This window comes from Apiospora aurea (genome assembly GCF_038362705.1).
Source record: "Apiospora aurea strain CBS 24483 chromosome Unknown utg000002l_segment0_segment0, whole genome shotgun sequence".
Classification (NCBI taxonomy): domain Eukaryota; kingdom Fungi; phylum Ascomycota; class Sordariomycetes; order Amphisphaeriales; family Apiosporaceae; genus Apiospora; species Apiospora aurea.
This window is the reverse complement of record NW_027117389.1, coordinates 576,133-603,018: the sequence shown is the minus strand read 5'-3', so window position 1 is coordinate 603,018 and position 26,886 is coordinate 576,133. Positions and strand designations below refer to the sequence as shown.

Sequence of the window (26,886 nt, the reverse complement as noted above, 5' to 3'; positions counted from 1 at the left end):
CATGCAAAGACGCAACCCATAGAGACGTCATCGCTTCTCGTGTGCTACCGTGCCGAGCCGAGCCGCCGCGGGCCTATTGGTTCGTTCCCGGCCTGGCAGAAGCACATATTTCGATAGTCCCGTACGGAGCCTAACCGAAAGCAGGCCAGTGAGCCGAAAGCCCGACGAACACAATGTGGGCGACTGTCGGTGCCACCCCGGCTGCATGTTTTCTTTTTCGGAACAATAATAACTCCTCTTCTGGGGATGTTGTCTATGTGTAAGATGCATCTAGCTACATGCACCAGATCTATTTCGGGCGCTTTGTTCCCATGTATGTACCTAATATCGTGGACCATGGCCGTGTGGCAGTATAACCAACGAGCAGCAGGCTGCGATGATTACCCATTGGCGCCTACCATCCTCCTCACAATCTCGGCCCACCCCCCGCCGCCCTCGCCGCCTCCGCAGGCACCTTGTACACCCAAGGCGAGAACCCGCTTGCGCTCCTCAGGAAAGGGCACCGCATCCAGCCTCACGGCGCGAGCGACCATGGGACTGATGAGCACGTCCGCCGCGCGCAGTGCGTCGAGCGGGGGCCCTCCTGCTCCTCCACTGCGGGTCCAACCGTCCAGTTCGTCGCGCGCCATGCGCCGATACGCCGCCATGGCCCCCTGGCGCTCAGCCTGGTACGCCGCGAACGCCTGCCGGAGCTCGGCCGTGTTCGGCTCCGGCTCGTGCGGCAGCAGCGCCGTCAGCTGGTTCACGAGCGACGCCGCCGACTCCATCCCGCCGTTGGCGCCCATGCCCTGGTTCGGCAGGACCTTGTGCGCGGCGTCGCCGACCAGCACCATGCGGCCCCAGTTCCACATCCGCACCACGCCCTCATCTAAGTTCGCGCCGCCCGCCGCGGCCTTGGTCTGCCATAGGTCACGGAATGTTACGTCTTGCGCGACGCGAGTGTCGAGCCACGGCGCGATCGCCTCGTCGGCCTCGTCGATGTCCGTGCTGAATCCCCTGCGTTCGCGGCGGGACTGGTCCAGCTTCAGGTAGCTGATGAAATGCACCTCGTGCTTCGACGTGAAGAGCTGGAGCAGCGCGCCGTCGCGGTGGAACTCTACCTGTCGCTCAGGCTGTAGAAGAGACTTAGAAGACGAGGAAGAAGAAGTGCCCTGTTGGCTTTGAGGAATGGGCGCTCGGCCGAACACGGCGCGGTAGCCGGCGAAGATGGCGGTAACGCCGCCGACCCGCCGCTCGATTTCGACCAGCTGCTTGTTCGTGCAGATGTGCGTCTCGGGTGCGCGCAGGGTGTCGTAGAGCATCTTGCCCAGAGAGGCGCGGTCGAACATGCGCACCGGGTAGCCATGCCTGCATGCTTTGGTTAGTCATACGTTGAAGCAACGCCCTTCCGTCACGCTTTTCTACATATTTCGATATCCCCGTGCAAGTGCGATCGATAGGTACTTACGCTAATTGAATGAATCCGAAGCCACTGTAATCCCGGACGATGTCACCCTCTGGTCCCACGTGTGTGATCTTGGTGAGCGAGGACGAGATGGCCTCGGTCTGGTCAATGAGACCGACCTGGTGCAGAAGCCGGAGCCCATGGGGCCAGAGAAAGAGGCCCAAGGCTGTCGGAGGCGGGATGCTGTCGCGCTTCTCGCACAGGACGTAGTCGATGCCGGTTTCTGGCAGGGCGTGGGCGAGGTACATGCCGACGGGCCCGCCGCCGATGATGATGGCCTTGAACTTCTTCTTCTTCTTCTCGTCGTGCGCCATCTTGGATCTTTTTGGATTGATCGGTCGATGTATGTGTGTTCAGCGGGCGGCGGAGGCGGCGTGGTGGTATGACCGGATAGGTCAACGATTGCATCGAAATCCCATTTTCTTCACACGGCCTATGACATGCAGGGACATTGTGGAAAGCTGGCCGAAGCTGAAAACCAACCTTTCCACATTCAATCGAGCCCATCTACACGAATCCCACAGCATGCTAGCACTTCAGCTGCCTCGTGGCGCAGTAGCGCCAATGGGAATCCAGGTAAAGTGAAAACCCAAAAATTCGATACACGCGATGCATGTTAGGCATGCTGATACGCGAATGCGAGTGTGGTTTTAGCCGGACGGGTTGCAATTGAAGGGGTGGCAGTTCTGCGCGTTACTTTAAACAGAAGAAAGATCAGCAGCCACGTCGGTGTACGCTCAACGAACTACTAGCTTGCTAGTTAAATAGCACCTAATGGCGGCGCTTGTTTTTCGCCACACGGTTACGTGAGGCGCGCTGGACTAATCGCTGGGAATTTGGGATAAACAGGCGAACGCGTTTTGACTTGAACACCATAATGGTGATGATGGCATGGTGTAGAGGAGCGAGACGTGTAAGCGGCATAGTCAGGCCAGAGAGGCTGGCCCAGTTGGGATTAGGTGCGTACAGCGTGCTTCGATTTCAGCCAGGGAAGGTTTCAACACCCAGAGTTCCATGAAGGCCAAGAAGCAAGGCTACCTACCCAACAAGCAAGCAGGCGCCTTGGTGTCTGTCCATGATCTTGAAAACCCCGACCGGGCTTTACTCCGTCGCCGTTGGACACGGACGCTTGCTTCTTTTGGACGGACGGCGGACATGAGCAGTGTCCATCCCCGAAATGACGTACATGGGGGATGGTGGCACATGCCGTCTGTACCACTCCCTCCCCAACATCCTCCTGATCCCCCCTGTAGATGTGACCTCGAAATCAATCAGTCAATTCAATCCCTCATCCCAGACCATTCCCATTTGCCGCATCTGCGCTTGAACTACCGCTACCGGTCCCTGACACGCGCCCGAAGGCAAAACGAATCGAGGGAAAAAAAACAAAGCAGAAACAATTCATGCTTGGCCCGGCCCAAGGGAAAGGGGAGCCTAACGTTTCGTTTTGGCAGTTTTTTGGCCGTTGTTTTCCCGTTTTGGCGGCGTCCTGCCTGCCCATCATGGTTCGTTCGTTTTCTTGGCCCCATGATCGTCTCGCTCGTCTCGCGCGCGCCCCTGCCCTGCCTATTTTATGTAAAACGCCACGGGCGCTCATTGTTTCAGATCTGCCCGCCCGCCGCGTCTGACGTTCGGCCGGGATGTGTATGCATATAATGCACATCCAACCAAGGCCGCATGCGCATGCCTTGCCGCGCGCATGGCATGGGGATGGTGCCAATTTTCGCGGAGGGGAGTGGGTGGCAGGGACCAAAAATAGTGCGAGTGTGCGCATGTTGTACGTACGCATATTGCAGCACAAATTACGCGATGTCGCAAGTCGGGACGACGCAAGACCACCAACCACCCGCAACGAAGAAAACAAAACAAGAAAACCGCCGAATCGAATTCTCCACAGAAAGCTCAAACGGCGCCCAGTTTTGGTTTGAGATACATGTCTATCGTCCGTATAGTGTGTGTGGGTTGGAGTGAGAAATGAAGATCGGTAGGCCCCGAACATACCGCATGCCCGAAGTGAAGTGAATGTATTAGTGTGGGTGTGCGTGCGTGCCATTCATTCGTTCTAGTAGTAGGTTGGTCGGTCGGTCGGTCATGACGATCGAACACAGACGTACGCACGCACGCACACACCCAATGGATGCTAAGCAACTGGAATGCCACCCTTCCGTGGAGAGTGCCATTCAAGATGGGTGGAAGGGGGTTGTTGGCTGATTGCCTGGGCTTGTCTGCGCAGATGCCAAGTTCGTTCGACCTGCCCGGGCGGCGCTGAAGCTGCATGTACGCACACGCACAGCAGATGAGCAGATGCAGTGAGATTCCATCTCTCATGCCCTCCCGCATTCTTGCTTGTTTTATGGGGGCCAGGGTCGGCGTTGACGTTGACGTTGACGTCTCGGCAACAATAGTGACGGTTGGTGGTCTTGGTTCGCTGAGCAGTGAACCATGGGACCTAATGTTGCACATATCTCGGTGTAGATGTTTTCACTCGTGGCAGTGTAGATGGCAAGGTTGATGATGGTGCAGTTAGGAGATTATAATACAATATGAAAACAGATTCTATACGCTATGCAAACACTTTCTATATGTCCCTTTTTCTTCGTCTCTCTTCGCAAAATGCAATTAAGGGAAAAAAACTTGGCAAAGGTTCGTCCATCGTCTCTTTTATCGATTTCTCGCTTGATAATCTAAGAAAATGTAAAAAGCGACTTTCCCAATCCTGCTGGTATTTCCCGGGTGTGCGTTACTTGCGTCGGACCAAAATTCGATCTCTCCCCATCTTCTTCCTCGTTCGTTCTATCTTCCCTTCTTTTGTTAAGGCTTGACAAAAATCCGAAATTGTACAAACACACACACACACACACAAGCAGACAAGATATATGAAAATCAAACACTTGGCGCCCCCTTCTCGTTATCGTGACAGGCAGTGAATCCACCAACACCCCGTTGTACCCAAGCAAAGAGAAACACTTAGTTGCCCATGCGGAGAGCACGGAGAATGTCACGCTTCTGCTGCTTGTTGTTGCGGTTGGCACCGGGGAAGCCACCGAAGCCGCCGTTGTTGCCGCCACGGTTGCCACCGAAGCCGCCGTTGTTGCCGCCACGGTTGCCACCGAAGTTCCCGTTGTTGCCGTTGTTGTTGTTGTTGGCAGGGGCAGTGGCAGCGGGACCGAGCTCGACGGGGACGGTCTGGGTGGGGAAGGTGCCGGAAGAGACAGGGGCGAGCATGGCCTTGACAGCCTCGTCGGCCTTCTTGGCCTCGGGGGTACCGGCGTTCTGGTTGGCAGCGACAGCATCGGCGAAGTCCTTCTGGTCAACGGCGAGCTGGGCAGAGACGGCTGCGATGTTGGACTTGGTCGGGATCGTCTTGGCGTTGTTGGTCTGGGCCTGCTTGTTGGCCTGCTTGACGGGGAAGCAGCCACCGAAGGGACCGGCCTGGGCGTTGTTGCGGCAGCGGACAGTGCAGATGTTACCAGTGGAAGCTATGGAGCATGTTAGAAACGTGAGACCAGATAGAATCAGAGTACAAGTGTTACTTACCACCAGTGCAGTCGAACTTCTGGGGCATGATGACGGTCATCTCAAAGTCCTTGAACTTCTCCTGGGAGAAGCCGTTGGCACCAGGGACGTTGTTCTGGACAGTCAGGTTCTGGGTGATGATACCAGTGTTGCCCTGCTCGATGAGGTCGCAGGCGTAGGGGCCGGCACCGTCGGCGTTGACCTGGTGGAGGGTGACGGTGAGCTTCTCACCGGGGCCAGCCTCCGTCACGGCGCCGGCGGCAATGGCGTTCTCGGTGTTCTCGCCAATGTCGATGTTGCCGATGATCTCGTTGCGGCCGCACTCGTTGACAATGTTCTGCTTGATCTCGGCATCACGGATGATGGTCGAGTCCTGCTGGCAGGGGTTGATGGTTGTGCAGTTACGCGCAATGTTGGGGTCAACACCGAGACCGACCGAGGCGGGCGAGCCGGCCTTGCCCTGGATCTTGAGCAGCTGGGAGTGTGCTTGGGCAACAGCCACGAGGGCGGCCAAGGAAAGGACTTTGAAGGAAGACATCTTGTTTGTTTGGTTTTGATTGGGGGAAATAAGCGGAAGGAGTGTCCGGCACCGGGGAATAATCGAAAAAGAGGGACGGAACGGGTTTAGTGAATACAAGGCTAGTAGCAGCGTAAGTATGTAAAAGAAAGAATAGAAGGTAGACGAGGCTAATCCACAGGATTGCACAAGGACAGAAGTGAACTGCTGAGAGATGAAGAGAATCGGCGTGGAGAACGAGAAGGACAAAACTGACGATGATGGTAAGGCATGACCAGCTATATACGCGTTGCTCGCAAGTTCTCACGAGCTGTCGGGTTTCAGAGTGGGACCACAGTAGTTGCTGGAGGGCTAGTCGAGACAGGATGCCGAGCAAAGTCTGGCGGGTAGCGGCGTGGAGAACGGCCAGCGTCCAGGGCTGGTCGGGGTTGCTGGTAGCGTGCTCCCAATCAAACACGACCATCTCCAACAGTTCCCGTCGCATGGAGGTGGGTTCGGCCATGGGGCCAGCGGAAAATGAACAGAACTGCATCCCACGCAGACCCCGAGCGGCAGCCAATGGGGGCTCAAGCTGGCCGGAGGCGGTTCCCACGACACAATACGCCATTGGTGGACGACGCCCCTGGCAGGCGGCGAGGGGTTAGGATTAGCCGACTCCACAAGGAGGCTCAAGTGCCCCAAGCACCAAGTCCCAGGGCGACGAGGAAAGGGACATGGAGGAGGTGTGGTCGGCAGTAGAGCAACGAGCGGATCCGCCACAAGGTTAACTCAATTGGAAATTTGCACCCTGAGCGCCCCAGAGCGCCCCAGCATCATCTCGTCCGAAGTGGACGGGACGGCATGCCTCAACGGCCTGGACAGGGGCGAAGAAGAAAGAAGACCGAAGGCAGGAGGCTCGAGAGGTAGCACCGGTCCTCAATCTGGATCAGGTCGGACCCTGTCTGCCGGGACCTGAGGCAGTAGCCAAGCGAAGGCATGTAGAGCCGAAGATGGTTCTCGACGGTTGCGGCAGAGGCAGGCGGACAGGGCTATATTGGGGATTGGTTAATTCATAAAATGAAGTAAGTCGGGCCAAGGCTCCAAGCGGCCCAGCACAGCACTCTCAGTCTCTGGCGCCCAAGCAGCGCAGGCGGGCGGGCAGTACTGGGGCAGGCAGGCGTTGGACGGTGTGAAGAGACAGGTCCGTCTAAGGTTTCGAGTTCTGTAGCAGAAGCAGTGCCGAGAAACCACCAGAGCCCAAAGCAGGAATGGCAGAGTAGCATGCCAAGTGGCCGGGGCCGTTCAACGTACGATGTCCAGGCTGTGGCCCAGCTAGCCCGCTTCTGGAAGCCCCATCCCACCTTTAATGGGAACAACACATCGTGGGTTGGCCGGAGCGTGCATCGCTAGCATCGCTCGCTACCAGCCGTAACGAGAGTGGTGTTGTTTGGAGGGGCCCGTATCATAGCAATACACTCCCAGTCTAATCCAGATCGATCATCGATGATCATCAGTAGGCTTACATACTCGGGCTTTTGCATGTGTGTTCTATAGATGGAATGGGATGATTGGCGTTCGAATCGGTGGTAGTTGTTTGCTGATCTGCACTTGAGATCTGTCTGTCCGTGACAGTTCTGCTTCTTCTGTTCTGTTCTGTTCTGTTCTGCCCCGTACAATCGGGGTTGTTTAGTGGTTGAATGAATGAACGACCGACTTGCGCTGGTTCGGTTCAACCAAACGGTTCAAACTCGAGCATGCCGGAACCCGATCTGCGCCCAGTAATGCAACGCCCTAGTCCTAGTTGAGAAAACATTCTGGTTAAGGTAGGTTAAGTTAGGAGTCTGCCGTGTCGGGTCAGCCCGCCTTGCCTGTCCGCGTGCCCGCCACGCCCACGCAGAAAAAACAGTCACCTGCCGAGATTAGCCTGCCAGGACCAGACGAACAAGAGAAACAACCTTCTGTCGATGGATATGGATGACTCGAATTTGGTTTGGGCGGTCTAAGGCGAGCCAGGAATTGGACAGGCAGGCATGTCAGAGATTGGACTAAGCAGAATGAAGGGATAGACCCCTGATCGACCCCTGCACGCGAATCCACCGCATTGGCTCCTTGCGGCGCATCTGTCGCGCCAAGACGTTTCTTGAAATGTGGAATCGTGGAACCCAAAGCCACCCAAACGGGCTAAATCTCCTTGTTTCCCTTTTCCCTCGCTGCGCTCTTTCGAGCAACATCTCCCGGCCCCTGTCGGCGCCTGCTAACCAGAAATCCTACCTTGTGATGAGAAGGGAGCCCCTTCAAACATCCACGTCTGGGTTCGACCGGTTTACGGCACCACCAACCCTTTTTTTCTCTCCTCATTCATGCCTACCAACCCAACCCTAGTTCCGATGTCCCTGGGCAACCCCGGACATTCAGCTCGCTTTCGTCCGAATCATTCTTAGTAATTATTGCCGCCCGTTATTCCCTTGGCTGCTGCTGTCGTGTTTCGAGATGTTCGCCGGCGCTTTTGACCTTGGCCATTGTCAGCGCATGAAACAACAGTCTCGCCCCTCGCCCGTTGCTGCCGCCTGCGCCATCATTCGCAACGGAAATTCGGATGCTTGGCAGCTGTAATCCCGCCAGACGTCATCCATCCATACTGGGTCCTGGGTCCGGTTGGGTTTTTCTCGATCCCTCTTTCTTTCAGAGACTGGAGTCAAGCTGAAAATTTCCGAGTTTTGACAGCAACCAGGAAAGGAGAAAGACCGAGGCTTGACCGTCATGCCCGTTATAAAGCGGCGCATCTGCACCCTTCCTCGACGAGGATGCACTCAATCATGGTTTTCAGCTGCTCCCGGGCTTCTGTCCGCTCCAAAAATGCATAAGACCATATGCATGCACGCCCTCGTCTCTCATGCAGCTCCTGCATTGAGCGAAGAACACTTCCATTTCTTCCTAAAATCGAGAGTTTGGGTAAGAGTCTGGCGAGTAACTTGGATAGGCATCTGGGTATCATACCTTCGACCACCCAAGTAACGGCATCTGTATGGCTCCCATAGCCGGGAAGAATTCCTCAGCAGCTGTGCGATAGTACAGTCCGACCAGTCTCATCGTTCTGTTCAGCTTAAAATCAGCATCCCGCGTGTCGAACTATTGACGAAACCCCGAAAAGAGGTGAAGGAGATGACAGTACTGACTTGTCTTTGGGCCACGTGCCATATGGCAATTTGGCGGTGTGATGTTGGATGTTCACAAATCCGGCTTCATGCAAATAATTACCCCCAAACATGGCGGCGTGCGATCTCCCCCAAGCTTGGCGAAAGCCTCAATCATGAGGTCGCAAAACTGGACCAGAGGCCAATCCGAAGGTAATGTACCGTCGTCGCAATGAACCGCGCCGTCCACATCCTGCAGCTCAACCCATCCACCAGGCTTCAAGTTGCTATGAACGCACAGGATGTTAGTTCCGACATCGCTGGCAGAAAAGTGACGGTGCGTGGAGGGACGTACTCAAACACCTGCTTCAATAGTGCCACAGGTGAGGATAGGATCGGCACCATGTTGCGCAAGTGGACAAAGTCGATATTGTCACCATTCAACCAAGTATCCTCAACATCATCCACGAGAAACTTCACATTCGGCGGCACCCACACTGGTTGGATTGGGCTCAAGTCCAGTCCTGTGACCTCAGCACTTGGATATAAATCGCCCACTGTGCAAAAGAACAGTTCTGTCAGCGTCGGAACTCTGGGTGTCGTGAAGACTTGTAGATGTGTTGGTCGCAAGGACCGGAGTTTTGCATAGCTGCTTACCTTCAATGGCCCAGATTCCGGTTCCGGTTCCAAGATCAACGATTTTTTGCGGATTATCGTCGATCGGCGCATAAAACAGTTTGCCGTTTGTTACTTCCATCATCATAGCGTGCAGCATATCTTCCCGATTTTGTTCGGTTTCGTCGTTTGGTATGGGGTAACGTCCATGTCGATACTATCCAGTAAAGAACAGGTCAGAGTCGTGGTACCCAGAATCGTTCTTGTCTGATCTGTTATTACGTGCCTTGTGATAGCGCCGGCCATTGCGGTAACTGTGGCCGTAAACACTCGATCCTACGGAGGTAGAGTCGTGAAGCGACTCCGCATCAAAATCGCTTGGCTCGAAGTCGTCCGGCTCAAATTCGTCGTCTTCAATCGTGCTAGGTGAGCCCGGGGTTATGGACGACTGGGAAGTATCTGATGGTTCGGACCATGATGCGTTTGTTGGCAACGAGGCCGTTGAGTGGTTCGAGCTTTCATCTACACCAGTGCACACCATTTGGCTCCGTTAGACATTGCATCGGCTCGGTCTCGCGGGAAAAGGAGCAAACAAATTGATCAATCGAGCGACTCGCTTGCGCAGCTGGGGGGGTTGGAAATGGGTCCAGGGCAGATAGGTCAGTAATGTGGCGTCGCGCGGCGAATCAATCAAGGGACAAACTTGCCCCTTGAAGTTCGTTCATTTCAGCGCCATTGGATGGCGCTTGCTATTTGAGCATACATACCTTTGCCGTCTCCCATGGCGAGAAAGAGAGCCGCAGCTACCGTCCGAACTTGCGCAACGAAGGCAGAAGATGGTGATGCGACAGACGCAATGGGTTGTCCTTGGACTGGCAGACTGTTCTCCTGTGCGACAGCTTCAAGCTTCACGGTGGGAGGAAGAGAAGCCGCTGGGCTAGCCATGGCATGGTTCATATGTAAGTAAAATGTAGGTAGTACGTAGTACGTACTAGTGGTGAATGGGGGTAGTTGTCTGCCGTCCCCGCGATCGAATCGACTGGATCGGCAACCTAGTTGGAGCTACGGCATCCACCTTCGCCGCCTAGGACACGTTAGGGGAGGGAAAAGCAAAAGGGGAGGGAGGCTGCCGAGCTAAAAACAATCTGGGGCGGCAGGTAGGTTAGATGAGTTGACACATATTCAGCTGCTTCCAATAGAGAACCCTAATTGCTCAGGCCTCGCTGGATCGGTCGTGGACCAAGGTCAGCTGCTGCCAACGCAAAAACGAAGTAAGGAATGAGACAAGCCCCGTCCGTCGTGCAACTCGTGGGAGCAATCATAGGCTCGACCGCAGGCATTGTCACCATGCACGACTGCTGCATAAGCTGCCACTATCCAGCTTCAGGCCTCGGTAGTGAGTACCACGATGGAGGCTCGGGGCAGTGCCCTGGAGTATACCTAAGGGGTGACTTTCCACGCGCGCTGGCTACTGTAGATAGTGACCCGTGCAGGGTAGGTGGCGGCCTAGGCATTGGAGCCGGCCAACGGCTTATTGCATGGCGGATATGCCGAGACGCGTGGCTACACCAATAGCAATCCATATCAGCTGCTTGTCTAGGACGGATCGGATAGTGTCTGTTAGGCGCCCCCCAAAAAACAAAGTTGAAGCTTCTTACCGCTCGTCAGATATCGTGAAAATAGCTGGCGACGAGAAATGACATGTCAGCTTCAATAGTGTACCGGTCCATGGTCCGCCCCAAAAGTCGGGCGGCAAGCCGTTGAAGAAAACGCAGCGGTGTATGCGGGTCTAAGACGGTCGGACACTGTTGAAGGACGATTCTGCCAATAGGGTTTTGCTCAGCAGATACGTGGCAATGTGTTGTCTCTGAAAAAGCAGTCGTCCTTGGTCTTGGTCTCGGGTCGTCAGGTCAAGCTGGGATTGGGCTGTGGTAGATAGGTTGGTGAGATGTGAGATAAAGTATAAGCGATAATTACTAGACTCGGTTGTACTCCATGTTGCCGCAGTTATACGACATCAAGGCAAGGCAATGGCGAAATGCCAGGGGCGGGAGTCGGGGAGGATGAGGTAGAGAGCGGGAGATCATGGAGGTGGAGTGGGAAGGCGACAATGTTTCCTGACGCTCCAGTCTCCAACCAACCGATTGGGATGGCGGGGTGCGGGAGTGCGGGGGTGCCTGATCCAGCACCCAGCACCCAGCAGCTGGCCAGTAGTAGCAGGCGGAGTAGGTGCCAGTCAGTCCTGAGCTGGCACTAACCTAACCTAAAAGGCGAGTGCAGTTCTTATTGAACAATCCCACCACGCCACGCACGACACCAGCGCACTCACTTATGCACGCATCCCTCCCAATCCTTTCCATCGGGATCAGCAGCATCGGGTCAGTGAATTCGCAAGGTAGCCTGACAAGATCTACATGTCAAGCCAATTGATATAATGTATAACAGCAGCATTATGCATGCCCTTCCGATGTTCAAGTTCATTACTACCGCCGCCACCATTGGAGTAGATGGGTATTTGTTGTGCATGTATACATCTGATTAGTCGCTGCCCGTTGTCCGTGTGAGGTTCCGGTCTGGCTGGTGTGCGGTCGGCCTCGAGTGCTAAGAATACGCTACCTACATGCCGACCTAAACTTGCATCAACCATGATGTAGGTCATCTTAGCTCCCAAACTTCCCATTAGACTCCTTCCGCCGTGTTGGCCAGGCCAGCAATTGGTGCTGGTGCTGGTGCTGATGCTGGTGCTGCTGCTGGTGCTGGTGCTGGTGCTGCTGCTTCCCCTTCCCTACCACTTCACTTCTATCAATTGATTTCATGCCCAGACATAGCCTGATCTCCCTTGACGCCGGACTTTTTGGGGATAGCATCCGAGGGGTGGATATTCATTCAACTGATCCTCCGGAAAGCCCAAAATCCCTCCGTTTCCTGCTGGATTGGATATACCCCGCCCTCACCTCATACTTCCTTGGGATATATTCCACCTGACAGGTATCGACCACACTGGATGCCAGCACAAGTCCACACCACCCACCAGGCTTCACACCTCGGTGTTTCCTCAAACCACCCAGGCTCACTCGCCGTCAGCCACTGCCTGCCACACACCGAAACGCCCACGCCTTGACAGTCGAGAATGCCGGTTGCTGTCACCCATTCTACAAGCTTTCGCGGACGCCGGTCGGTGTAACGGAAATGCGTGATCCTCAGTGACCACACACCCTCACCCTCACACTCCTTGTATGCCTACGGTGCTCTCTCTCTCTCTCTCCGCCTTTGGTCACCGCACGTTCTCTTGAGTCAACTGGCCAACCGGTGACTGGATCCGGTGTCAAACACCATATCTGGTGGTTATTTGTTTTCTGCGACTTGCTCTTGCAACTGCTTTTGAATCCCCCCGCCTAGGCAAGCATTTCTTCGTTTGCATTCAATATCATATCGTACCTACTTCACCATTTCGACCATCCCATGTACATAGAACCTTCACTGGCTCGGTTTCACTTTAACACAACCTCAGACCTGCATCTACGCACTCCGGTTCGTTACCGACAGTCTGGAACTGCTTCACCCATCAGCCCCGTCAACTCATCTTCCTTCCCTGGCACTGCCGTCCCGCCTCTTTCTATCGTCGTGACGACTTAAACAGCACGCACACACACACAACGGGCCATGGTTATTGTTACGGCGGCTTCTCAGCCGGCACAGCATGGCCTGCTGAAGCCCGTCGTGCTCCCCTGCCTTCTCGCCCTGTTCGTCGTCTTTATCGTCCAACAGTTCCGCTCCTGGTCCCGGTTGCGACATATCCCCGGTCCCTTTTGGGCATCCCTCTCCTCGTTTTGGATGGTCCGGAAGGCCCTGACCGGAAAGCTCCATGAACACCTCAGAGACATCTCCGAGGAATACGGTTCGCTTAGATCCCTGCCCCCTCAACGGCTTGCTGCCTCTCGGCCGACGGGCTTGCCCGTGGGACAAGACCAAAACTGACCCTGACACAGGCCCACTCGTCCGTATTGGACCCAACGAGGTACTGTCAACCGATCCCGATGTCCTCCGCATGATGTCCGCTGTTCGCTCTTCTTATACCAAAGGAGATTTCTACGAAACCGGTCGCATCTGCCACGGCGAGGATAACGTTGTCTCGCAGCGCAATGAAGCTGAGCACAAAGCTCTGCGGGCCAAGATGGCCTCCGCTGTAAGTTGGTGTCCGATCCGTAGACCCGGTATGTGCAGTGTGCTGATTCGACCCGCGCTGTTTGCTAGTTCGGAGGCAGAGAGAATGAAGGCTTCGGCTTTGGCGCGGGCATTGACCGACAGGTTACCCTGTTCATGAACCTGATCAATGATAGGTACTGCTCCACGGCAACCGAGTACCGTCCATTGCAATTCTTCGAGAAAGTTTCTTTCTTCACGCTTGACGTGATCGGCGACATCTCGTTCGGAGAGCCCTTCGGCTACCTAAGCCAGGACCAAGACCTCTATCGCTACCACGAGATCCACGACTCGTCGCTGCCCGCCATGAACATTATGTCGACCATGCCTTGGTTGGCAAAATATGCCCAAGCTTGGCCCTTCAGCAAGTTTATGCCCAACGAACACGATCAGATTGGGTTTGGCCGTCTTATGGGGTAAGAAACGGCACACAATCAATGTTGGCATGCAGGGACTAGTAAGCTGACAGCCATATGGCAGATTTGCCAAGTCATTCGTCGATCGGCGACTACAGCCTGGCGCCAAGCCACAAAAGGACATGATGCAGGCATTCATCAACAGCGGCATGACCCGTGCCGAGCTGATACAGCAGGTGTTCGTCCAGACGTAAGCGTTCTAGACCCCCACAACGAAAGTCTGAATTGACAGCTGATTTCAATCCCCAGTATTGCGGGCTCCATGACCACCGCAACTGCCATCAGCATGACCATGCTCTGTTTAATTACGACACCCGCAGCTTACATGGCGCTACGGCGCGAGATAGATGATGCTGCCGACCTCGGCAAGCTGAGCTCGCCGATAAGCGAGTCCGAAGCGAAGCGGCTGCCTTACCTCCAAGCCGTGATCCGGGAAGGATTGCGCATGTACCCGCCGACTACTGGCTTGGGATCCAAGCAAGTCCCCAAAGGTGGCGACATCGTCAACGGCTGCCTGGTCCCCGAGGGAACCCAGATCGGGACCAACTACTTCGGCCTCATGCGATCCAAAGAGCTGTGGGGCTACGACGCCAACGTCTTCAGGCCTGAGAGGTGGTTAGAAGCTAGTGAAGACAAGTACCGCTTCATGGCGAGCCTGGTAGAGCTCGAGTTTGGGTTTGGCAAGTACCAGTGCCTTGGTAAGCCCATCGCGATGGTGGAGCTCAACAAGGTCTTCGTCGAGGTACGTCTTTGTCGCTCCGCGCGCGCAACCTCACCGACTTACTGACAATCCTTCGAAAACAGCTACTGCGACGTTTCGACTTCACCATCGTGAACCCTCAGACGCCGATCCGAGCATGGAGCGCGGTGTTCTGGGTAGCCAGCGACTTCTGGCTACGCATTTCGCGGCGCGCAGACCGCCAAGTCTACTATGAGAAGGAACACACGTTTGGCTGTGGATGATGATTGACCATCTCGTCGCAGGAGTTGGAGCTGGTGTCATGATGATGATGACGATGATTTGTTCATACCTACATATACCCATTTGGAGTTTCTCGTACGTAGCGTCTCGATTTACACACTTTTATGCATATTTCTTGATCCTCGCCGGCGATGATCCGAGGAACCACCACCAAGTGTACCTACCAAAAGCTGCCCAGTGCATCCATCCATCAACCGCCAACGCCGGACAAATTGCGATCGGAACAGACATGCGAAAGCTCAATGGGATGCAAATAGCTGTTTAAACGGCCGCAGCCAATTTGTTTCTACGTCGCGTGGTATTCGCCGTCCTCGTAGTATTCGGACAGAGAAGCAAAAAGGAATGGACACAAAACGATCAAAAAAAACATACAACACCGAGGATTCCCAGGTCGTCACCGACCCTAGTACTAATTCGGCTCTCTGCTGCTTATATATGGGAGAGCGGACGGGATCCCTAGTATTCAGCAGGATATGGTCGTATGTATTAGAACTAACCTGTACGGTAGTATATGTAAGATACGCTATTATCCTGTAAAACTACCGACGTGGAAGAAGGGTGGGTGAATCCATCAGTGCAGTGCCAATGTGCAACCATGTCGAATTGAGATCAAAAGCTTCGTCCATCTATCTCGCTACATCAAAAAAAGAACTTGAAGATTGTCACCGAGCAGAAGGTATCATCAGAGCACTCAGTAATTTATTCAACTCTCTTCATTGACTCCCCAATCGACCCTTTTTGATTGACGCGATGTGCCGCCCTTACCGTGATGACTGGGCCATCGCACCGGCAATTGGCAGTGATGCGCTGGAAGCTCTGAATGTATGCGGGCGCGTGGGTTTTGTTTTGGCCTCCACCACCACCAACGCACCCACCCGACCCGGAGCCCGTGTGAGCGAGCGAGCGAGTGAGCGAGAAAGCGCGTGCCAGCCAGCCATCGTGACTGATCGCCAAAGCAAAGACTCTCTCCCTCTCTTTCTCTCATTCTCTCCTGCATATTTACCGACCTAATACGCTTGGCTGCTGGCCTTTTTGGGATCCGCCGCCCGGCAGATGAGTTAGTCGGACCCAGCAGGTATGCGCCAATGATGGATGACTGTGAAATTCCCTTGACTGAACAGATGTCGTGCTTGTATTTGATTTGCTGCTCCTGCTCCCTTTTTAATCCATTGCTTTCGAAACCGGATTTCAGGCCTCAACCAAAGTAGGTGTTTGCTTATCCCGGCTACAAAACACGGGAACGACAAACAGCACGCGAACAAATACTACTACGGCAGCAGCACGACTGTTTGCCCCAAACCCTCGCCCGCGACATGGGCATAATAAGGATTCTGGACCAAACACGGCAGCCGCAGGGTATTCCGCCGCCCTCTTTAGCGGGGGGACGCATAGTACGAAGAACGTCGACAGGCGACTATCCCGAGGATGAACCCGGGCCGAGGTGGGAGTGGTTCGATAGCATGGAGACGGGCTACTGGAACGCCCTCGCGTCCATCCTGATTGTCGTCTTCATCGGGGGCTCCATCGTCGCCCTGCGGTTACTCTTTACATGGCATCGCGAGGAGCAGGAAGTGAGGCGGCGCCAGGAGGCACGGCGGCGGGCGCGGAGCCGGCGGCGTACGGCGAGGAGGCGGTGAGGGGACAGGTAGGATTTGGTTTGGTGAATGCCTACGCGCGCACTATGGGAACCCATTGGCTACTTATTCTTCTGTTGGTATCGTTGTTGAAGTTGTAGGTCGTACAGGCCCCGCGTGTCAATAGTCTTCCTGCCCAGTGCCCCACGACAGGCCCATCCCGCTGTAGATATTGCCGTCCACCGGGAAGCCCATCCACGGGTTGAAGACGAAGGCGTCGTCGGTGATATCGGACCCGCTCCCCTGGCTCATTCCCGAATCGAAGCTGTTGATGTTGTTGCCGATGGCCAAGAAGTCGGTCGGGTCTGCCCCAAAATCGCCCAGGAGTTGTTGTTGCGGCGGCGGTGGTGGTGGATCCAGCGCCGAGGTCGCCGTCACGATCGGTATCTCGAGGGTATCAGTAACAGCGGAGATATAGGAAGGCTGGGTGCCTTCTATTGCTGGGGTGGCGTTGGTGAAGGTGGTGGTAATCTGGCCAAGCGGGCTACCAGGGTTAGACACGGCGATCTCGTCGTGTCGTCCACAAAGCCGGACTGCAGGAGCAGGCTCTGCACCGACAGCTTCTGCCGCGCCTTGGCGAACTCGGACAGCCGGGACGTCGGCTGCGGCTCTGGCGGGTCGGGTTCACTGGCGGCCTCTTTATGTTGCAGGGTCAGGCGTGCTGAGTAGCTGTTGACGATGCGCTCCAATTTGAGCCGCTTTTTCACTAGCCGTCAGCAAGGAAACACGAAGCGAGGTGCAAATGTATACCAGTGTTCGCACCGACGCCAATGACGCAAAGTGGTGCTTGACCATATCCAGACAAAGCCGCGCCTTCGCAAGCCCGGCCTCCACGAGCCCGTCGTCGGGCGGCGACACGTTGGCGCAGCAGAACAGGACGATGCGCACGCTCTCGAAAGCGCAGACAGCGATGTCGCGTTCGATCAGCATCGGCTGCGGTACTGCGCCTTCGGTGGTCACGGCATGCTCCAGGTCCCAGAAATCCGCGACGACCTGCAAGATACTCTCAGCATGGTCCCGGCAGCTCCGCTGCATCGCGCCGCGCCTCACCGGATGCACGCCCGCGACCGCCGACGACGGCGCCGCCTCGGTGTATCCCAGCGGCATGTAGACGCGGTACAGGTCGCAATAGCACTGGTGCCACGAGGCGTGGACCATGACGAACTGGGCCCTATTATTACACCCCCGGAGGTTGGCTGCCGAATACTGCTCCTCGGACTGTAAGCTGGCGCGCAGCGCGTCTAGCTCCTTTTCGAAGGACCGGACGGAGCGGGCCGTGTCGCCGGCGGTGACTTCGTCCAGGGCGACGCGTCGGATATGACTTGGACGATCAGGGTTCGTCGGTCAGATGAATCTACATGGATCCGATTCCCCTGAAACGCGAAAGAGGGGAGCACTCACCTCATAACCTCCCTGCGTATCGACACCAGCCGCAAGAAAGCGCCGCGCAACCCGATGCCCTCCGGATTATCCGCCGCCGCCGCCGAGCTCTGCTGCTCGAGCAGCCCCGTCCTACACGGCCGGCCGGCCAAAAACGCAGCATCTTCGCCAGGGAGCTGGAGGTGTACGATCTCCCGGGGACACAGCTCGAACTCGCGCAGCCCCACAGAGAAGAAATCGTCCAGTATGAACAGGGACCAGAACAACCGCCGACGTGCCTCTTGGGCTGGAGGAACCAGCTCGGCGTCGGAGCGCTCGTAGTTGAGCCGCAGTGCGAACGCGGCGTGCGCGGCCAGGGACGCCAGCATGAAGGCGGCGGGGAAGTCGCCGCTCTCGATGCGGTACCGGATCACCAGCAGGAGCGCTTGCAGGCGGAAGACGGAGGGGCGGCATATTGCGGCGGGGCTCATGAGCAATCGCTCGGCCTGCTGGGCCCAGAGATCGTGACAGTACGAGGCGCGCTGTAGGAGCAGTGACGTGATGGCGCATATGGCCAGCTTCAGCGGCGCGTCGATGGTCTCGTCTTGGCACCGCTGCAGTACGGTCGGCTTGTGGAGGAAGGCGTAGGACGGGAGCAGGTACAGGTGCGCGAAGTAGTCCTCGACGAGTTCGTTCAGCGTGGCCGGATCCAGCGCAGCGGCCGTTGGCGAAGAGGCACTTCTGGGTTCCAGGACGTCGTCGCCTCCTCGATACGGTGTTTTCTCGGCACTACTATGCTGTTGGGTTGCCGCCACTGGAGATAACGACACAGTCCGGCTAAGGCGGCTGCTGTCGGGTGAGTCGGAAGGGGTAGTGGTAGCAGTTGTCTGCTGCCGCCTGTTGGACGCGGATGATGCAGGGTATGTGCAGACGAGGCCCTTCCTGATGCAGTTGGAGCACTCCGGACTCTCTCCCAAGCATCGAGTCTTGCGAGTGCGACAGTGCACGCAAGCCTTGGTTCGACGCCGTCGCCCGGGAAGCTGCAGCCCCGTTGCTGGTCCGTTCCGGGCTCGGGAGAGGGCTGCGGCACTATGGACGACGGTCTGACTGAATGAACAGTCGAACCCCAACCTTTGGCAGTTATTGCAGGTCGCCGGCTGTCCGTCGCACCTCACCTTTCGAATTCGGCATTGTAGGCATGTTTGACGCTTGGTTGAGAGGTTGGAGATGGACGCAGGGGAAGAGGCTGCAGTTCCGGAAGTTCCTCCCGGTCGCAGCGGTCGGAGAAGCAGATTGGTTTCCATTGGTTCCAGCGGGACGGTCCTGCTTACTGATCGGGGAGTTGCATGCCCCAGAATCGCGAATCGGACAAGTCTAGACTGCTGCTACTTGCCGCAGAGCTGTAGGGCCGATGAGTCTGGTTTTGATAAAGACACGTCGAGATACGAAACAACTTCAAGTTTAGAAGCCGTCCAGTAGTCAAGTTCTCGTACCGGCAATCGTCGAACCACGACGCTCTCACGCCATATCAACCACGCCGAAAATAGCCTTGATGATGGTGGCATTGGACCCTTTTCCATGCAGGCATAGCCAGGCCCGCAAGCACAGCCTAGAGTTCTTACTGTAGCCGGCGGTGCGGGGGTGGTACGTGGCCGGGATACCTCAAGGGGCAGTCGAGCTGAAGATCGACCTTTGACCAGACCGCCAGAGAGGCTGCTTACGTACAAGGATATTAGACAAGATCCCGTAACGCCGTCCTTCGAAGAAAGATAGAAGTCGGCTTCGGATATTTCCTTTGTTAGAAGTGTGCCGGTCGATCGATTGCGGCAACACTACTGCATCGGGGAACCAAACACTCGGGCATCCCAGCCCTGCAAAGGTGGGCTGGGTCAACTGTCAGTCAGCGTGATGACATAACCACGACCCGAATAAAAGTGCCTTGAAGGAGGTCAAATAGACCAATGACAGTAGAGATCAGTGCCACCTTCCACAGAAGGATCGTCGCATGGCATGCGACGCAGAGCTTACCTGGGCAACGTGCTATCTTGGCCGTTCATCATCACTGGCTCGTGTTCCCGTAAGCAGAAATATGATGGGCCGACTCGCTTCGCCGCATAGCCGCATCTCCAGCACCCAATGGCACGGGTGGCCAATACTAGGCCGCGAGTCCTCTAGATATCTCGATAGTGACGTATTCGCTATAGATATGCTATATATAGCAACCCTGATACATATGTCGAGGAGCGAAAGAATAGTTTATGGGGGTTCCTGATAATTAGAAATATGTGCGTGAAGATACCTCGTATTTTGTATATTCGTGTCATAAAAACTCGGTATAATGGAAAAGCAGCTGTTCACATCCTGTGCCATCTATAGCCTGGCGCTCGGATTTGCTGGGGTTTACCTCTTCGCTTACGACATGGGCATGGTGGGCGGCGTCCTGACCTTTGCGTCCTGTCAGCAGGTCTTTGCGTGATAACGGGACAGAAAAAGAAAGTGACGGCCAACTCCCAGTGCCACGAGTGTTTTGAACGCCGGAGGCGAGTTTCTAAGGCCTCTTGGTGTGTTACTTGTAATGCATACTTAGTAAGGGTACCGCATTCAGGGGCTACCATGTGTGAATCCGATCAGCCCAACATGGCATATGATATGACTATAGGGTCCCCAAGAAGGTACTCGGTATCAAGAAGGATACGCGAAACTTCATATATGTCCCATCATGATCTGCTTAAACTTTTACCAGCGGAGGATAATGAGATGATTTAGCAAATGTACTTGAACTCCAAGAACTATGCAACAACCATGTGCCTCTCACGATCCAACAAAAGCCCGAAGCAGGCAAATAACTCCTTTTTTGGAGTGTCTTTGTCGTCCCTTCCGCGTTCCGTCTCCTAACAGTTGTCTAAACATCTCCAACAAACGACAGACCTAGTCCAAATGCATCCGGTTTCTTGCCCGGCACCTTTGTCTCCCGCAACACAAAGCCATGATGCACATGGCACGACTCCTTCCTTATCTGCCACACCAATATGGAGGCATACTTGTCTCTCTATTTCTCTTTTTACTAACTCGCATCTTGAGCAATCTCCTAAACACCGCTACCTCGACTAGAGAAAGCGTTGTGCCCTCAGAACCTTTTCGCAAGCAACGTAAAAGCCGATTTTGCATCCTCAACGACTATACCAGATCCCCATCAAGCGAACAGCAATCGTCTCTCTCGAGTATCCAGGATATATCACTATAAGTTCGATCTTCATCCACGCCAGTAGTTCAAGCACCTAAGTTCGTACGCACCCAGCTTCTCTTTCCCCCATATTAAAACTGAAAGAAGACGAGTCTCTGACTAACCGTGGAAGGAATAACAGGAAACTATGTCCGAATTCAACATTGCCATCCTCATCATCGTCGGCCTGACCATCAGCATGATCGGGTACGGAGTGTGGCGGCACAAACGGAACGTCCAGTCCAAGCTGCACAACACCGTCTAAGCCACGACAGGCACCTCTACATGACCGCACCAGGAGGGAAGCACCTGAGGAGAACTTTCGACATCATCTATTATATATTCGCATCTAGAGGAGGTTTTGGAGGGGCCAACGAACTACAACCCGTGGTGCACAATGGGATTCTTTCCCTGAGCAGAACCTTCAGTGGATGCTTGAGAGTATCAAACGTGTAGGGTAGGGAAAGGGGGTCATAATCATATTAGTACTACTATTACTAGAATGTATTACTCTGTAACCGAACTGTTTTGAGCTTTTGTTGTGCCCTTCATCCACCCATTCGCTTTTCGGTCACTGCCAGTCCTCTATGTCGACGAGGGCACCTCTCCCTGCATAATTTGCATGAAGACCTGAAACGAAGCCTCGGGCTCTGGAACAACCAACGCCACGTCAGTTTTCCGTCACATATCCATGAGAGAAATAAGAGAACAAGAGAAAGTAACGTACGGTAATAAGGCACCTCGTGCCCAGCCTCGAACACACGCATGAAGCTCAGGTTCCCGGCCGTCTTGAACTGCCCCTTGGCGACGCCAGCGACCTTGTAATCCTCCATGCCGGCCTCGCCGAACTGCGTCGCGTTGGCGTACTTGACCGCGTCGGCCACGTGCAGGTTGCCCATCCAGTTGCAGATGTAGTCGGCGTCGCCGGCCCAGAGGAGTACCTGCATCCCCGTCTGCACCACCTCGGACAGGGTGTCGAGGAACGAGCGGGCATCTGGTGTTTCCAATGTCAGTACACTCGACGATAAGGATTAAATCGGAAAATCTGGAATAATGCTCACCGTCTCCAGTCCGTCCAAATCCCACCCCCGGCGCATTCGGACACGACTCGTACCGGACCTTGGCCCCAATCTTCTGCATGACGTCCGGCCTCCTCAAGTAATCGACGTACGTGTTCGGCGGGAACGGGTCCTTCGACGGCTGGCGAATATCGTACGTATCGAAATCCGTCGCGGCGGAAATGGGCCCATCGACCTCGTTAATACAGATACTGTCCGCATCGGCGCACTCGGCGTCCCCGCCCGTCGCGACACACTTGTCGAGCGCGGGCTTGCAGCGCTTGTCAAAAACGTCGTACAGCGCGGCCGCCGTGCTCTCGTTGATCAGGGGCCGGTAGCTGTTGCCGATGGCGAACTCGATGCCGGCGCGCTCCTGGATGGTCGAGTCGAACCAGCCGTTGTTGATGCCGACGGCCTTGAGGGCGAGCTTCTCGCCCGCCACGGTACCCGCGTCGATGGCCGCGTTCTGGTCCTGGATATAGTGCGCGAACTCCGGGCCGTAGTGGCCGCCGTAGCTCTCGGTGAAGATGCCGAAGTCGCGGCACGCGTACTCGGGGAAGCTGGCGTAGAAGGCTTGCAGCAGGTTCCAGACGTAGGGCGCCGCCGTCACCGTCGAGTTGACGGGGTCGTCGCCGTACGAGAAGCCGGTGCCGATGGGCTGGTCCACGTACAGCATGTTGGCGTAGTTGTTCCAGCTCCAGGGGTTCAGGCTGGGCTCGGTCGCGTTGTTGTAGAACTGGCATGGGCCATGTTCCTGGAAAAGACCAATCACTGTGATGACCCTGGTAAGCAAAATCCACCAAAATCACCTCCAAATGTGGGATTGCGACTAAAGTAGACTTACTTGAACTGCATCCGGGGCCGCCATTGAACCACGTAACAAGAGGCGCCTCGGCAGGCTTGTTGCGTGCCTCAAAGAACCTTCATTTGGAGTCAGTACTATTATCCCACCCTGATATCCTCGCTTGCTAGCCCAGGGTATCTCTCTATCTCGCTCACCAGAACCACATGGACATGTTCTTGCCCACCTCGAGGTAGCCCGAGTACTGATTGACGCCCGGGGTGGTCTCGCACACACCCGAGTTCTTCACAAAGGACATCTTGGAGGCCGTCTCGTAGTGCTCGAACACGTTGTACGCAATGCCATCCCGCTCCTCGATGTACCGCTTGTTCAGGTGCGACGAGGAAGACGAAGGAGCGGGCGCCGCGACCACCGTCTGGGCGACTGCCGCGAGCAGGGCAGTCGATATGCTTCGAGACCAGCGCATTGTCGGGATATAATGTCCGACACTTAAACTGGTGACCGAAAAGACCTCGTTTGCCCGCGGGAGGTTCTCCGTGTAACGGCAAGATCTCACCAATGGCTTGCTCACGGGACGGGCCAAAGAGTGCGCTGGGCTGGCTAATGGCAACGAAGGGAACAAGTCACAACCAGACCAACAAAATCTCGAGAAAGGAGAAAAGGCGAAGGAAGGAATGCGGCAGGATCCCAGCTCGTCAGGATCGCGAGGAGTAGATATAAGGCCAAAACATTGTCTCATAATGACAGGAAACCATCCCGTATGAGGCAACTGCTTTTGTGCTAAAACCCACCTGCCGGTGCAGCTATCTAAAACCCCGCCCAAGATGCAGTAATGGAAAGAAGCAAGCATGGCAGCGAGCAGGCAGGCCCTGTGCATCCACGGCGCTGGCCAGGAACAGATAAAACAACTACTCCAATCAGACACAGCGATAGGCAATCCCAGCATCCTGCTATCATTCATTTCGCGCGCTATGAGAAAACGCGCGAACCTCCCGGGTTCGGCCAACGCATTGCATGCAAGCTGTCCCAATCAGGAAGGTCATTTAGGACAGAGTCGTATCGTGATCTGATGATCGGCGGGTAGCAAGCCCGCCCATGCCGCATCCCCGCGCATCCAACAGCTAGGCCAGAGGGGGCGGTCTGTCGTGGAGGAGCGCACGTATGTGTGCTGGTAGTTGCCCTTGGCAAAAGTCTGACAGAAAGCTTGAGTGGGACGCTATGCAGTTCTGGGACAATTTTTTCAGCTTCACGTCGAGGTTCATTTTCGGGGCCGGTAGCTGGTAAGGGCTTGATGGAAGGTCGTGCACGAATTGGATAGTAAATCAAATACTTTCAAAGAGATTCTGCATCACCAACAGCCAAAGCAAATAAAGTACAGCACGCCTGGCATTACTCATCAAGTCTTGCGCAATCCGAACATATCTCTTACAATTGTGCCCAGTCCTCTACGTACGGCACGACACCGCAGGCAAAACGGCGGCGACCCTGCCCTACCCTAGTTCGGCAGAGCAGACTTCTCCGACTGAGTCGACGTCTCTGGTACAGCCGGCGAACCTGGCGGATCTACCTTGTCCAGCTGGGTTGACTTCTCCGGCGAACTCGATGTTTCCGGCAGGGACGACTGTTTTGACGGTGTCGAAGTACGGAATCGAACAGCCTCGTCCTTGATCAGCGACGCCGCATACGTCTCAATGGCGCTGCGGAGTTGGTAGATGACGCCTTCCTCCCACCAGAAATGGCCCGCTCCGCTAATCTCCACTTCAAGAAACTGGGAGCCGGGATACCCCTTCAGCTTCGCCGCCCACTCCCGGAACTTGTGTACCTGCGCCATCCCGTCTTGGTCGCCATAGACGGTCAGGGTCGGGTTCCGTACCAGCTTCTGCTCGGCCGCCTCGGCCTCATTTTGCGGCTCTGCCGCCGTCTCCTGGCCCTCGGAGGAGCCTGGTGCAAGCCGGCTCCGCTTGCGAGACCAGCTGCCAAAGGGGTTCGGTAGACTCATGGTGGCCAGGTTGGTCATGAGGCCAATAGGGGGCGACACGGCCAAATAAGCGGCGCGGAACTTGGGAAAGTCCGCGGCTACCGGCATGCAGTCGACTTCGTGATGCTCGTCGTGTGCGGCATCTGCGTTGTCGGGTTTGGGCTGGTCCCCGCGCCGCCGCCGCCTCACGAGCTTGGACCGGCCGAGGATGTCCTTGACGCCCTTGCGGATCTTCTCTTCGCGCTCGAAGGAGCGTGACCTCCGCACTTCGCGGCTTTTGCGAGGGCTGGTGTCCTCGCCGCCTCCGATGCGCATTCCTAGCGACTTCCGGGGCGATATCGGCATCGATGCGAGCCTGTTCTGTTGTTCGGCCAGATGCTGCGCCCGCAGGCGGATATCGGCGGCGGAGGTGTGCACAGCCGGGCTATGAAATGAGGCCAAGATGGAGTCCAGAGGAGGTATCTTGGTAGTGACGATAGCCCCGTAAGAATAACCGCATTGCAGCAATACTGGGGAGAGCGGCGTGTGCCCCTCGGCGACAGCGCGCGAAGGGATGTCAAGATAATGGGCGTAATAGGCCAAAAACCCCACCACGGACATGTAATCGCCCTGTTCGGGCTTGGAGGTCCAGGATGTTTTGCCACCTGACTTCGAGGCACCTCTTTTCAATGAGTGTCAGTATGGTCTTCAATTATTTTCGTCCATGGGTGATGATGGTATACAGCACCATGTCACTTTGCAGCTGTGATTGAGAAGTGATGCGACTGACCTGAAGTTAAAGGTGGCCACCACGAACCCCGCCTGAACTAGGATACTGCCGATGACATCGACGATGGGGTCATCGTAGGAGCCGCCCAGTGGCGCGTAGGGATGAGCAACTAAATCCGCGTTAGCATACCCAGATGATAGCCATTGATGGTGATAAAAAGCTCGAGCCGGGGCTGCTGAGGCTTGACTACCAATTGCAATGTGTCGGCCCCATGGCGGGGCATTCGTGCGCTGGTGCTGCTCTTTATCCTCTGCTGCTTCTTCAGATTGAGCATGGGCAGAAGGAGGGGTCAAGAGGCTAGGCGGGTGGAAGACTCGACAGTCGAGCTTGTGGCCATCATGAATGGACGGAATAGTAAAGCTCAGGGTGGGCTTTAGAAACATGGTGACGATCCGCCGACATGTTGTTGGGGACAACGGGCGCAAAGAAAGGGAAAACAAAACAACCAGGCTGGGATGGAAACTGGGAATTGAGTTGTGTTGATCTTTGTGCTGCGGTTTCGAAGGTCAGCTGGTTGGTTGGGCTTCTGGAAGGCGCTAGAGAAGAAAGGCAGCGCAGCTTTACAGTAGGTTAACCTAGGTCTTGCCTTGCGTGCATTTGCGCATTCGCATTCCCTTCCAATGAGTGAGCGAGACCGACCACCGACCCTCCTCCAATTGATGACTTACGTCAGTCCCGGCCAAGGATCCGGGCCTGACAAGAAAAAGCCCCGAACGTGTGCCACAACGAAGACGCGTTTCATGGTGCGTCACGCTCCCCCCATCCATCAATTAAACATGCTACTATTTTCGTGTCATTTTCTAGGCAATTTCCCCATCCGTCCATGATGGCCTGTTCTTCTAGGTCATCGGTCCGTACCGGCAGTGAGTACCGCATCCCAGATCTCATGTAAGCCCAAAATCATTACGACAACCTCCTGGGCATGTTGGGGGACGCCGTTGTGAACATCAAACCGGCCAGTTCCGATGTGAATGTGTATAATTGTAAACTGAACCACGTCCCTATATTGTACGAGGCGGTATGGGGCATGATTGGTGGTGGTATGTGAAGCTTCGAAGGCAAGCATCCTCATTTCAACCCCGATTCTTCGGTCTAGACGCAACGGGGTGATGCTCCATCGGGTTCGATCACTAATGGATTCAGGCATAATGTGTGGTATTGTTGACGCTTGTGAGTATGGCTACAGTGGCGTGTTAGGCTTAATTTACCATTCTATTCACGCAGACTGTGGGATGTTGCAAATAGACAAACAGTCGG

At 55.4% G+C, this 26,886-nt stretch overlaps 9 protein-coding genes across 9 annotated transcripts; 2 read left to right on the top strand and 7 right to left on the bottom strand.

Moving 5' to 3' along the window:
* Window positions 1-380: 380 nt before the first annotated feature.
* Window positions 381-1,758, bottom strand: PG986_002582 (uncharacterized protein; the record flags this gene model as incomplete). The annotated part of the gene is made up of 2 exons (XM_066838804.1): window positions 381-1,347; window positions 1,448-1,758. 2 exons carry the CDS (start codon window positions 1,756-1,758, stop codon window positions 381-383), a joined length of 1,278 nt encoding a protein of 425 aa, XP_066703868.1.
* Window positions 1,759-4,411: 2,653 nt separating this feature from the next.
* PG986_002581 (uncharacterized protein) lies at window positions 4,412-5,498 on the bottom strand (the record flags this gene model as incomplete). The annotated part of the gene is made up of 2 exons (XM_066838803.1): window positions 4,412-4,923; window positions 4,982-5,498. 2 exons carry the CDS (start codon window positions 5,496-5,498, stop codon window positions 4,412-4,414), a joined length of 1,029 nt encoding a protein of 342 aa, XP_066703867.1.
* A 3,186-nt stretch (window positions 5,499-8,684) lies between these two features.
* Window positions 8,685-9,365, bottom strand: PG986_002580 (methyltransferase domain-containing protein; the record flags this gene model as incomplete). The annotated part of the gene is made up of 3 exons (XM_066838802.1): window positions 8,685-8,877; window positions 8,946-9,147; window positions 9,248-9,365. The coding sequence occupies 3 exons, from the start codon at window positions 9,363-9,365 to the stop codon at window positions 8,685-8,687; spliced, it is 513 nt and encodes a 170-aa protein (XP_066703866.1).
* A 57-nt stretch (window positions 9,366-9,422) lies between these two features.
* Window positions 9,423-10,150, bottom strand: PG986_002579 (S-adenosyl-L-methionine-dependent methyltransferase; the record flags this gene model as incomplete). Its single annotated transcript, XM_066838801.1, has 2 exons — window positions 9,423-9,727; window positions 9,973-10,150. The coding sequence occupies 2 exons, from the start codon at window positions 10,148-10,150 to the stop codon at window positions 9,423-9,425; spliced, it is 483 nt and encodes a 160-aa protein (XP_066703865.1).
* Window positions 10,151-12,868: 2,718 nt separating this feature from the next.
* Window positions 12,869-14,787, top strand: PG986_002578 (cytochrome P450; the record flags this gene model as incomplete). Its single annotated transcript, XM_066838800.1, has 6 exons — window positions 12,869-13,103; window positions 13,195-13,391; window positions 13,460-13,824; window positions 13,889-14,014; window positions 14,074-14,566; window positions 14,629-14,787. 6 exons carry the CDS (start codon window positions 12,869-12,871, stop codon window positions 14,785-14,787), a joined length of 1,575 nt encoding a protein of 524 aa, XP_066703864.1.
* Window positions 14,788-16,119: 1,332 nt separating this feature from the next.
* PG986_002577 (uncharacterized protein) lies at window positions 16,120-16,443 on the top strand (the record flags this gene model as incomplete). The annotated part of the gene is made up of 1 exon (XM_066838799.1): window positions 16,120-16,443. One exon carries the CDS (start codon window positions 16,120-16,122, stop codon window positions 16,441-16,443), a length of 324 nt encoding a protein of 107 aa, XP_066703863.1.
* A 117-nt stretch (window positions 16,444-16,560) lies between these two features.
* PG986_002576 (uncharacterized protein) lies at window positions 16,561-19,103 on the bottom strand (the record flags this gene model as incomplete). The annotated part of the gene is made up of 3 exons (XM_066838798.1): window positions 16,561-17,042; window positions 17,169-17,761; window positions 17,842-19,103. The coding sequence occupies 3 exons, from the start codon at window positions 19,101-19,103 to the stop codon at window positions 16,561-16,563; spliced, it is 2,337 nt and encodes a 778-aa protein (XP_066703862.1).
* Window positions 19,104-21,607: 2,504 nt separating this feature from the next.
* Window positions 21,608-23,348, bottom strand: PG986_002575 (uncharacterized protein; the record flags this gene model as incomplete). The annotated part of the gene is made up of 5 exons (XM_066838797.1): window positions 21,608-21,672; window positions 21,750-22,016; window positions 22,084-22,851; window positions 22,925-23,001; window positions 23,080-23,348. The coding sequence occupies 5 exons, from the start codon at window positions 23,346-23,348 to the stop codon at window positions 21,608-21,610; spliced, it is 1,446 nt and encodes a 481-aa protein (XP_066703861.1).
* Window positions 23,349-24,377: 1,029 nt separating this feature from the next.
* Window positions 24,378-26,012, bottom strand: PG986_002574 (uncharacterized protein; the record flags this gene model as incomplete). Its single annotated transcript, XM_066838796.1, has 2 exons — window positions 24,378-25,521; window positions 25,630-26,012. The coding sequence occupies 2 exons, from the start codon at window positions 26,010-26,012 to the stop codon at window positions 24,378-24,380; spliced, it is 1,527 nt and encodes a 508-aa protein (XP_066703860.1).
* Window positions 26,013-26,886: the final 874 nt, after the last annotated feature.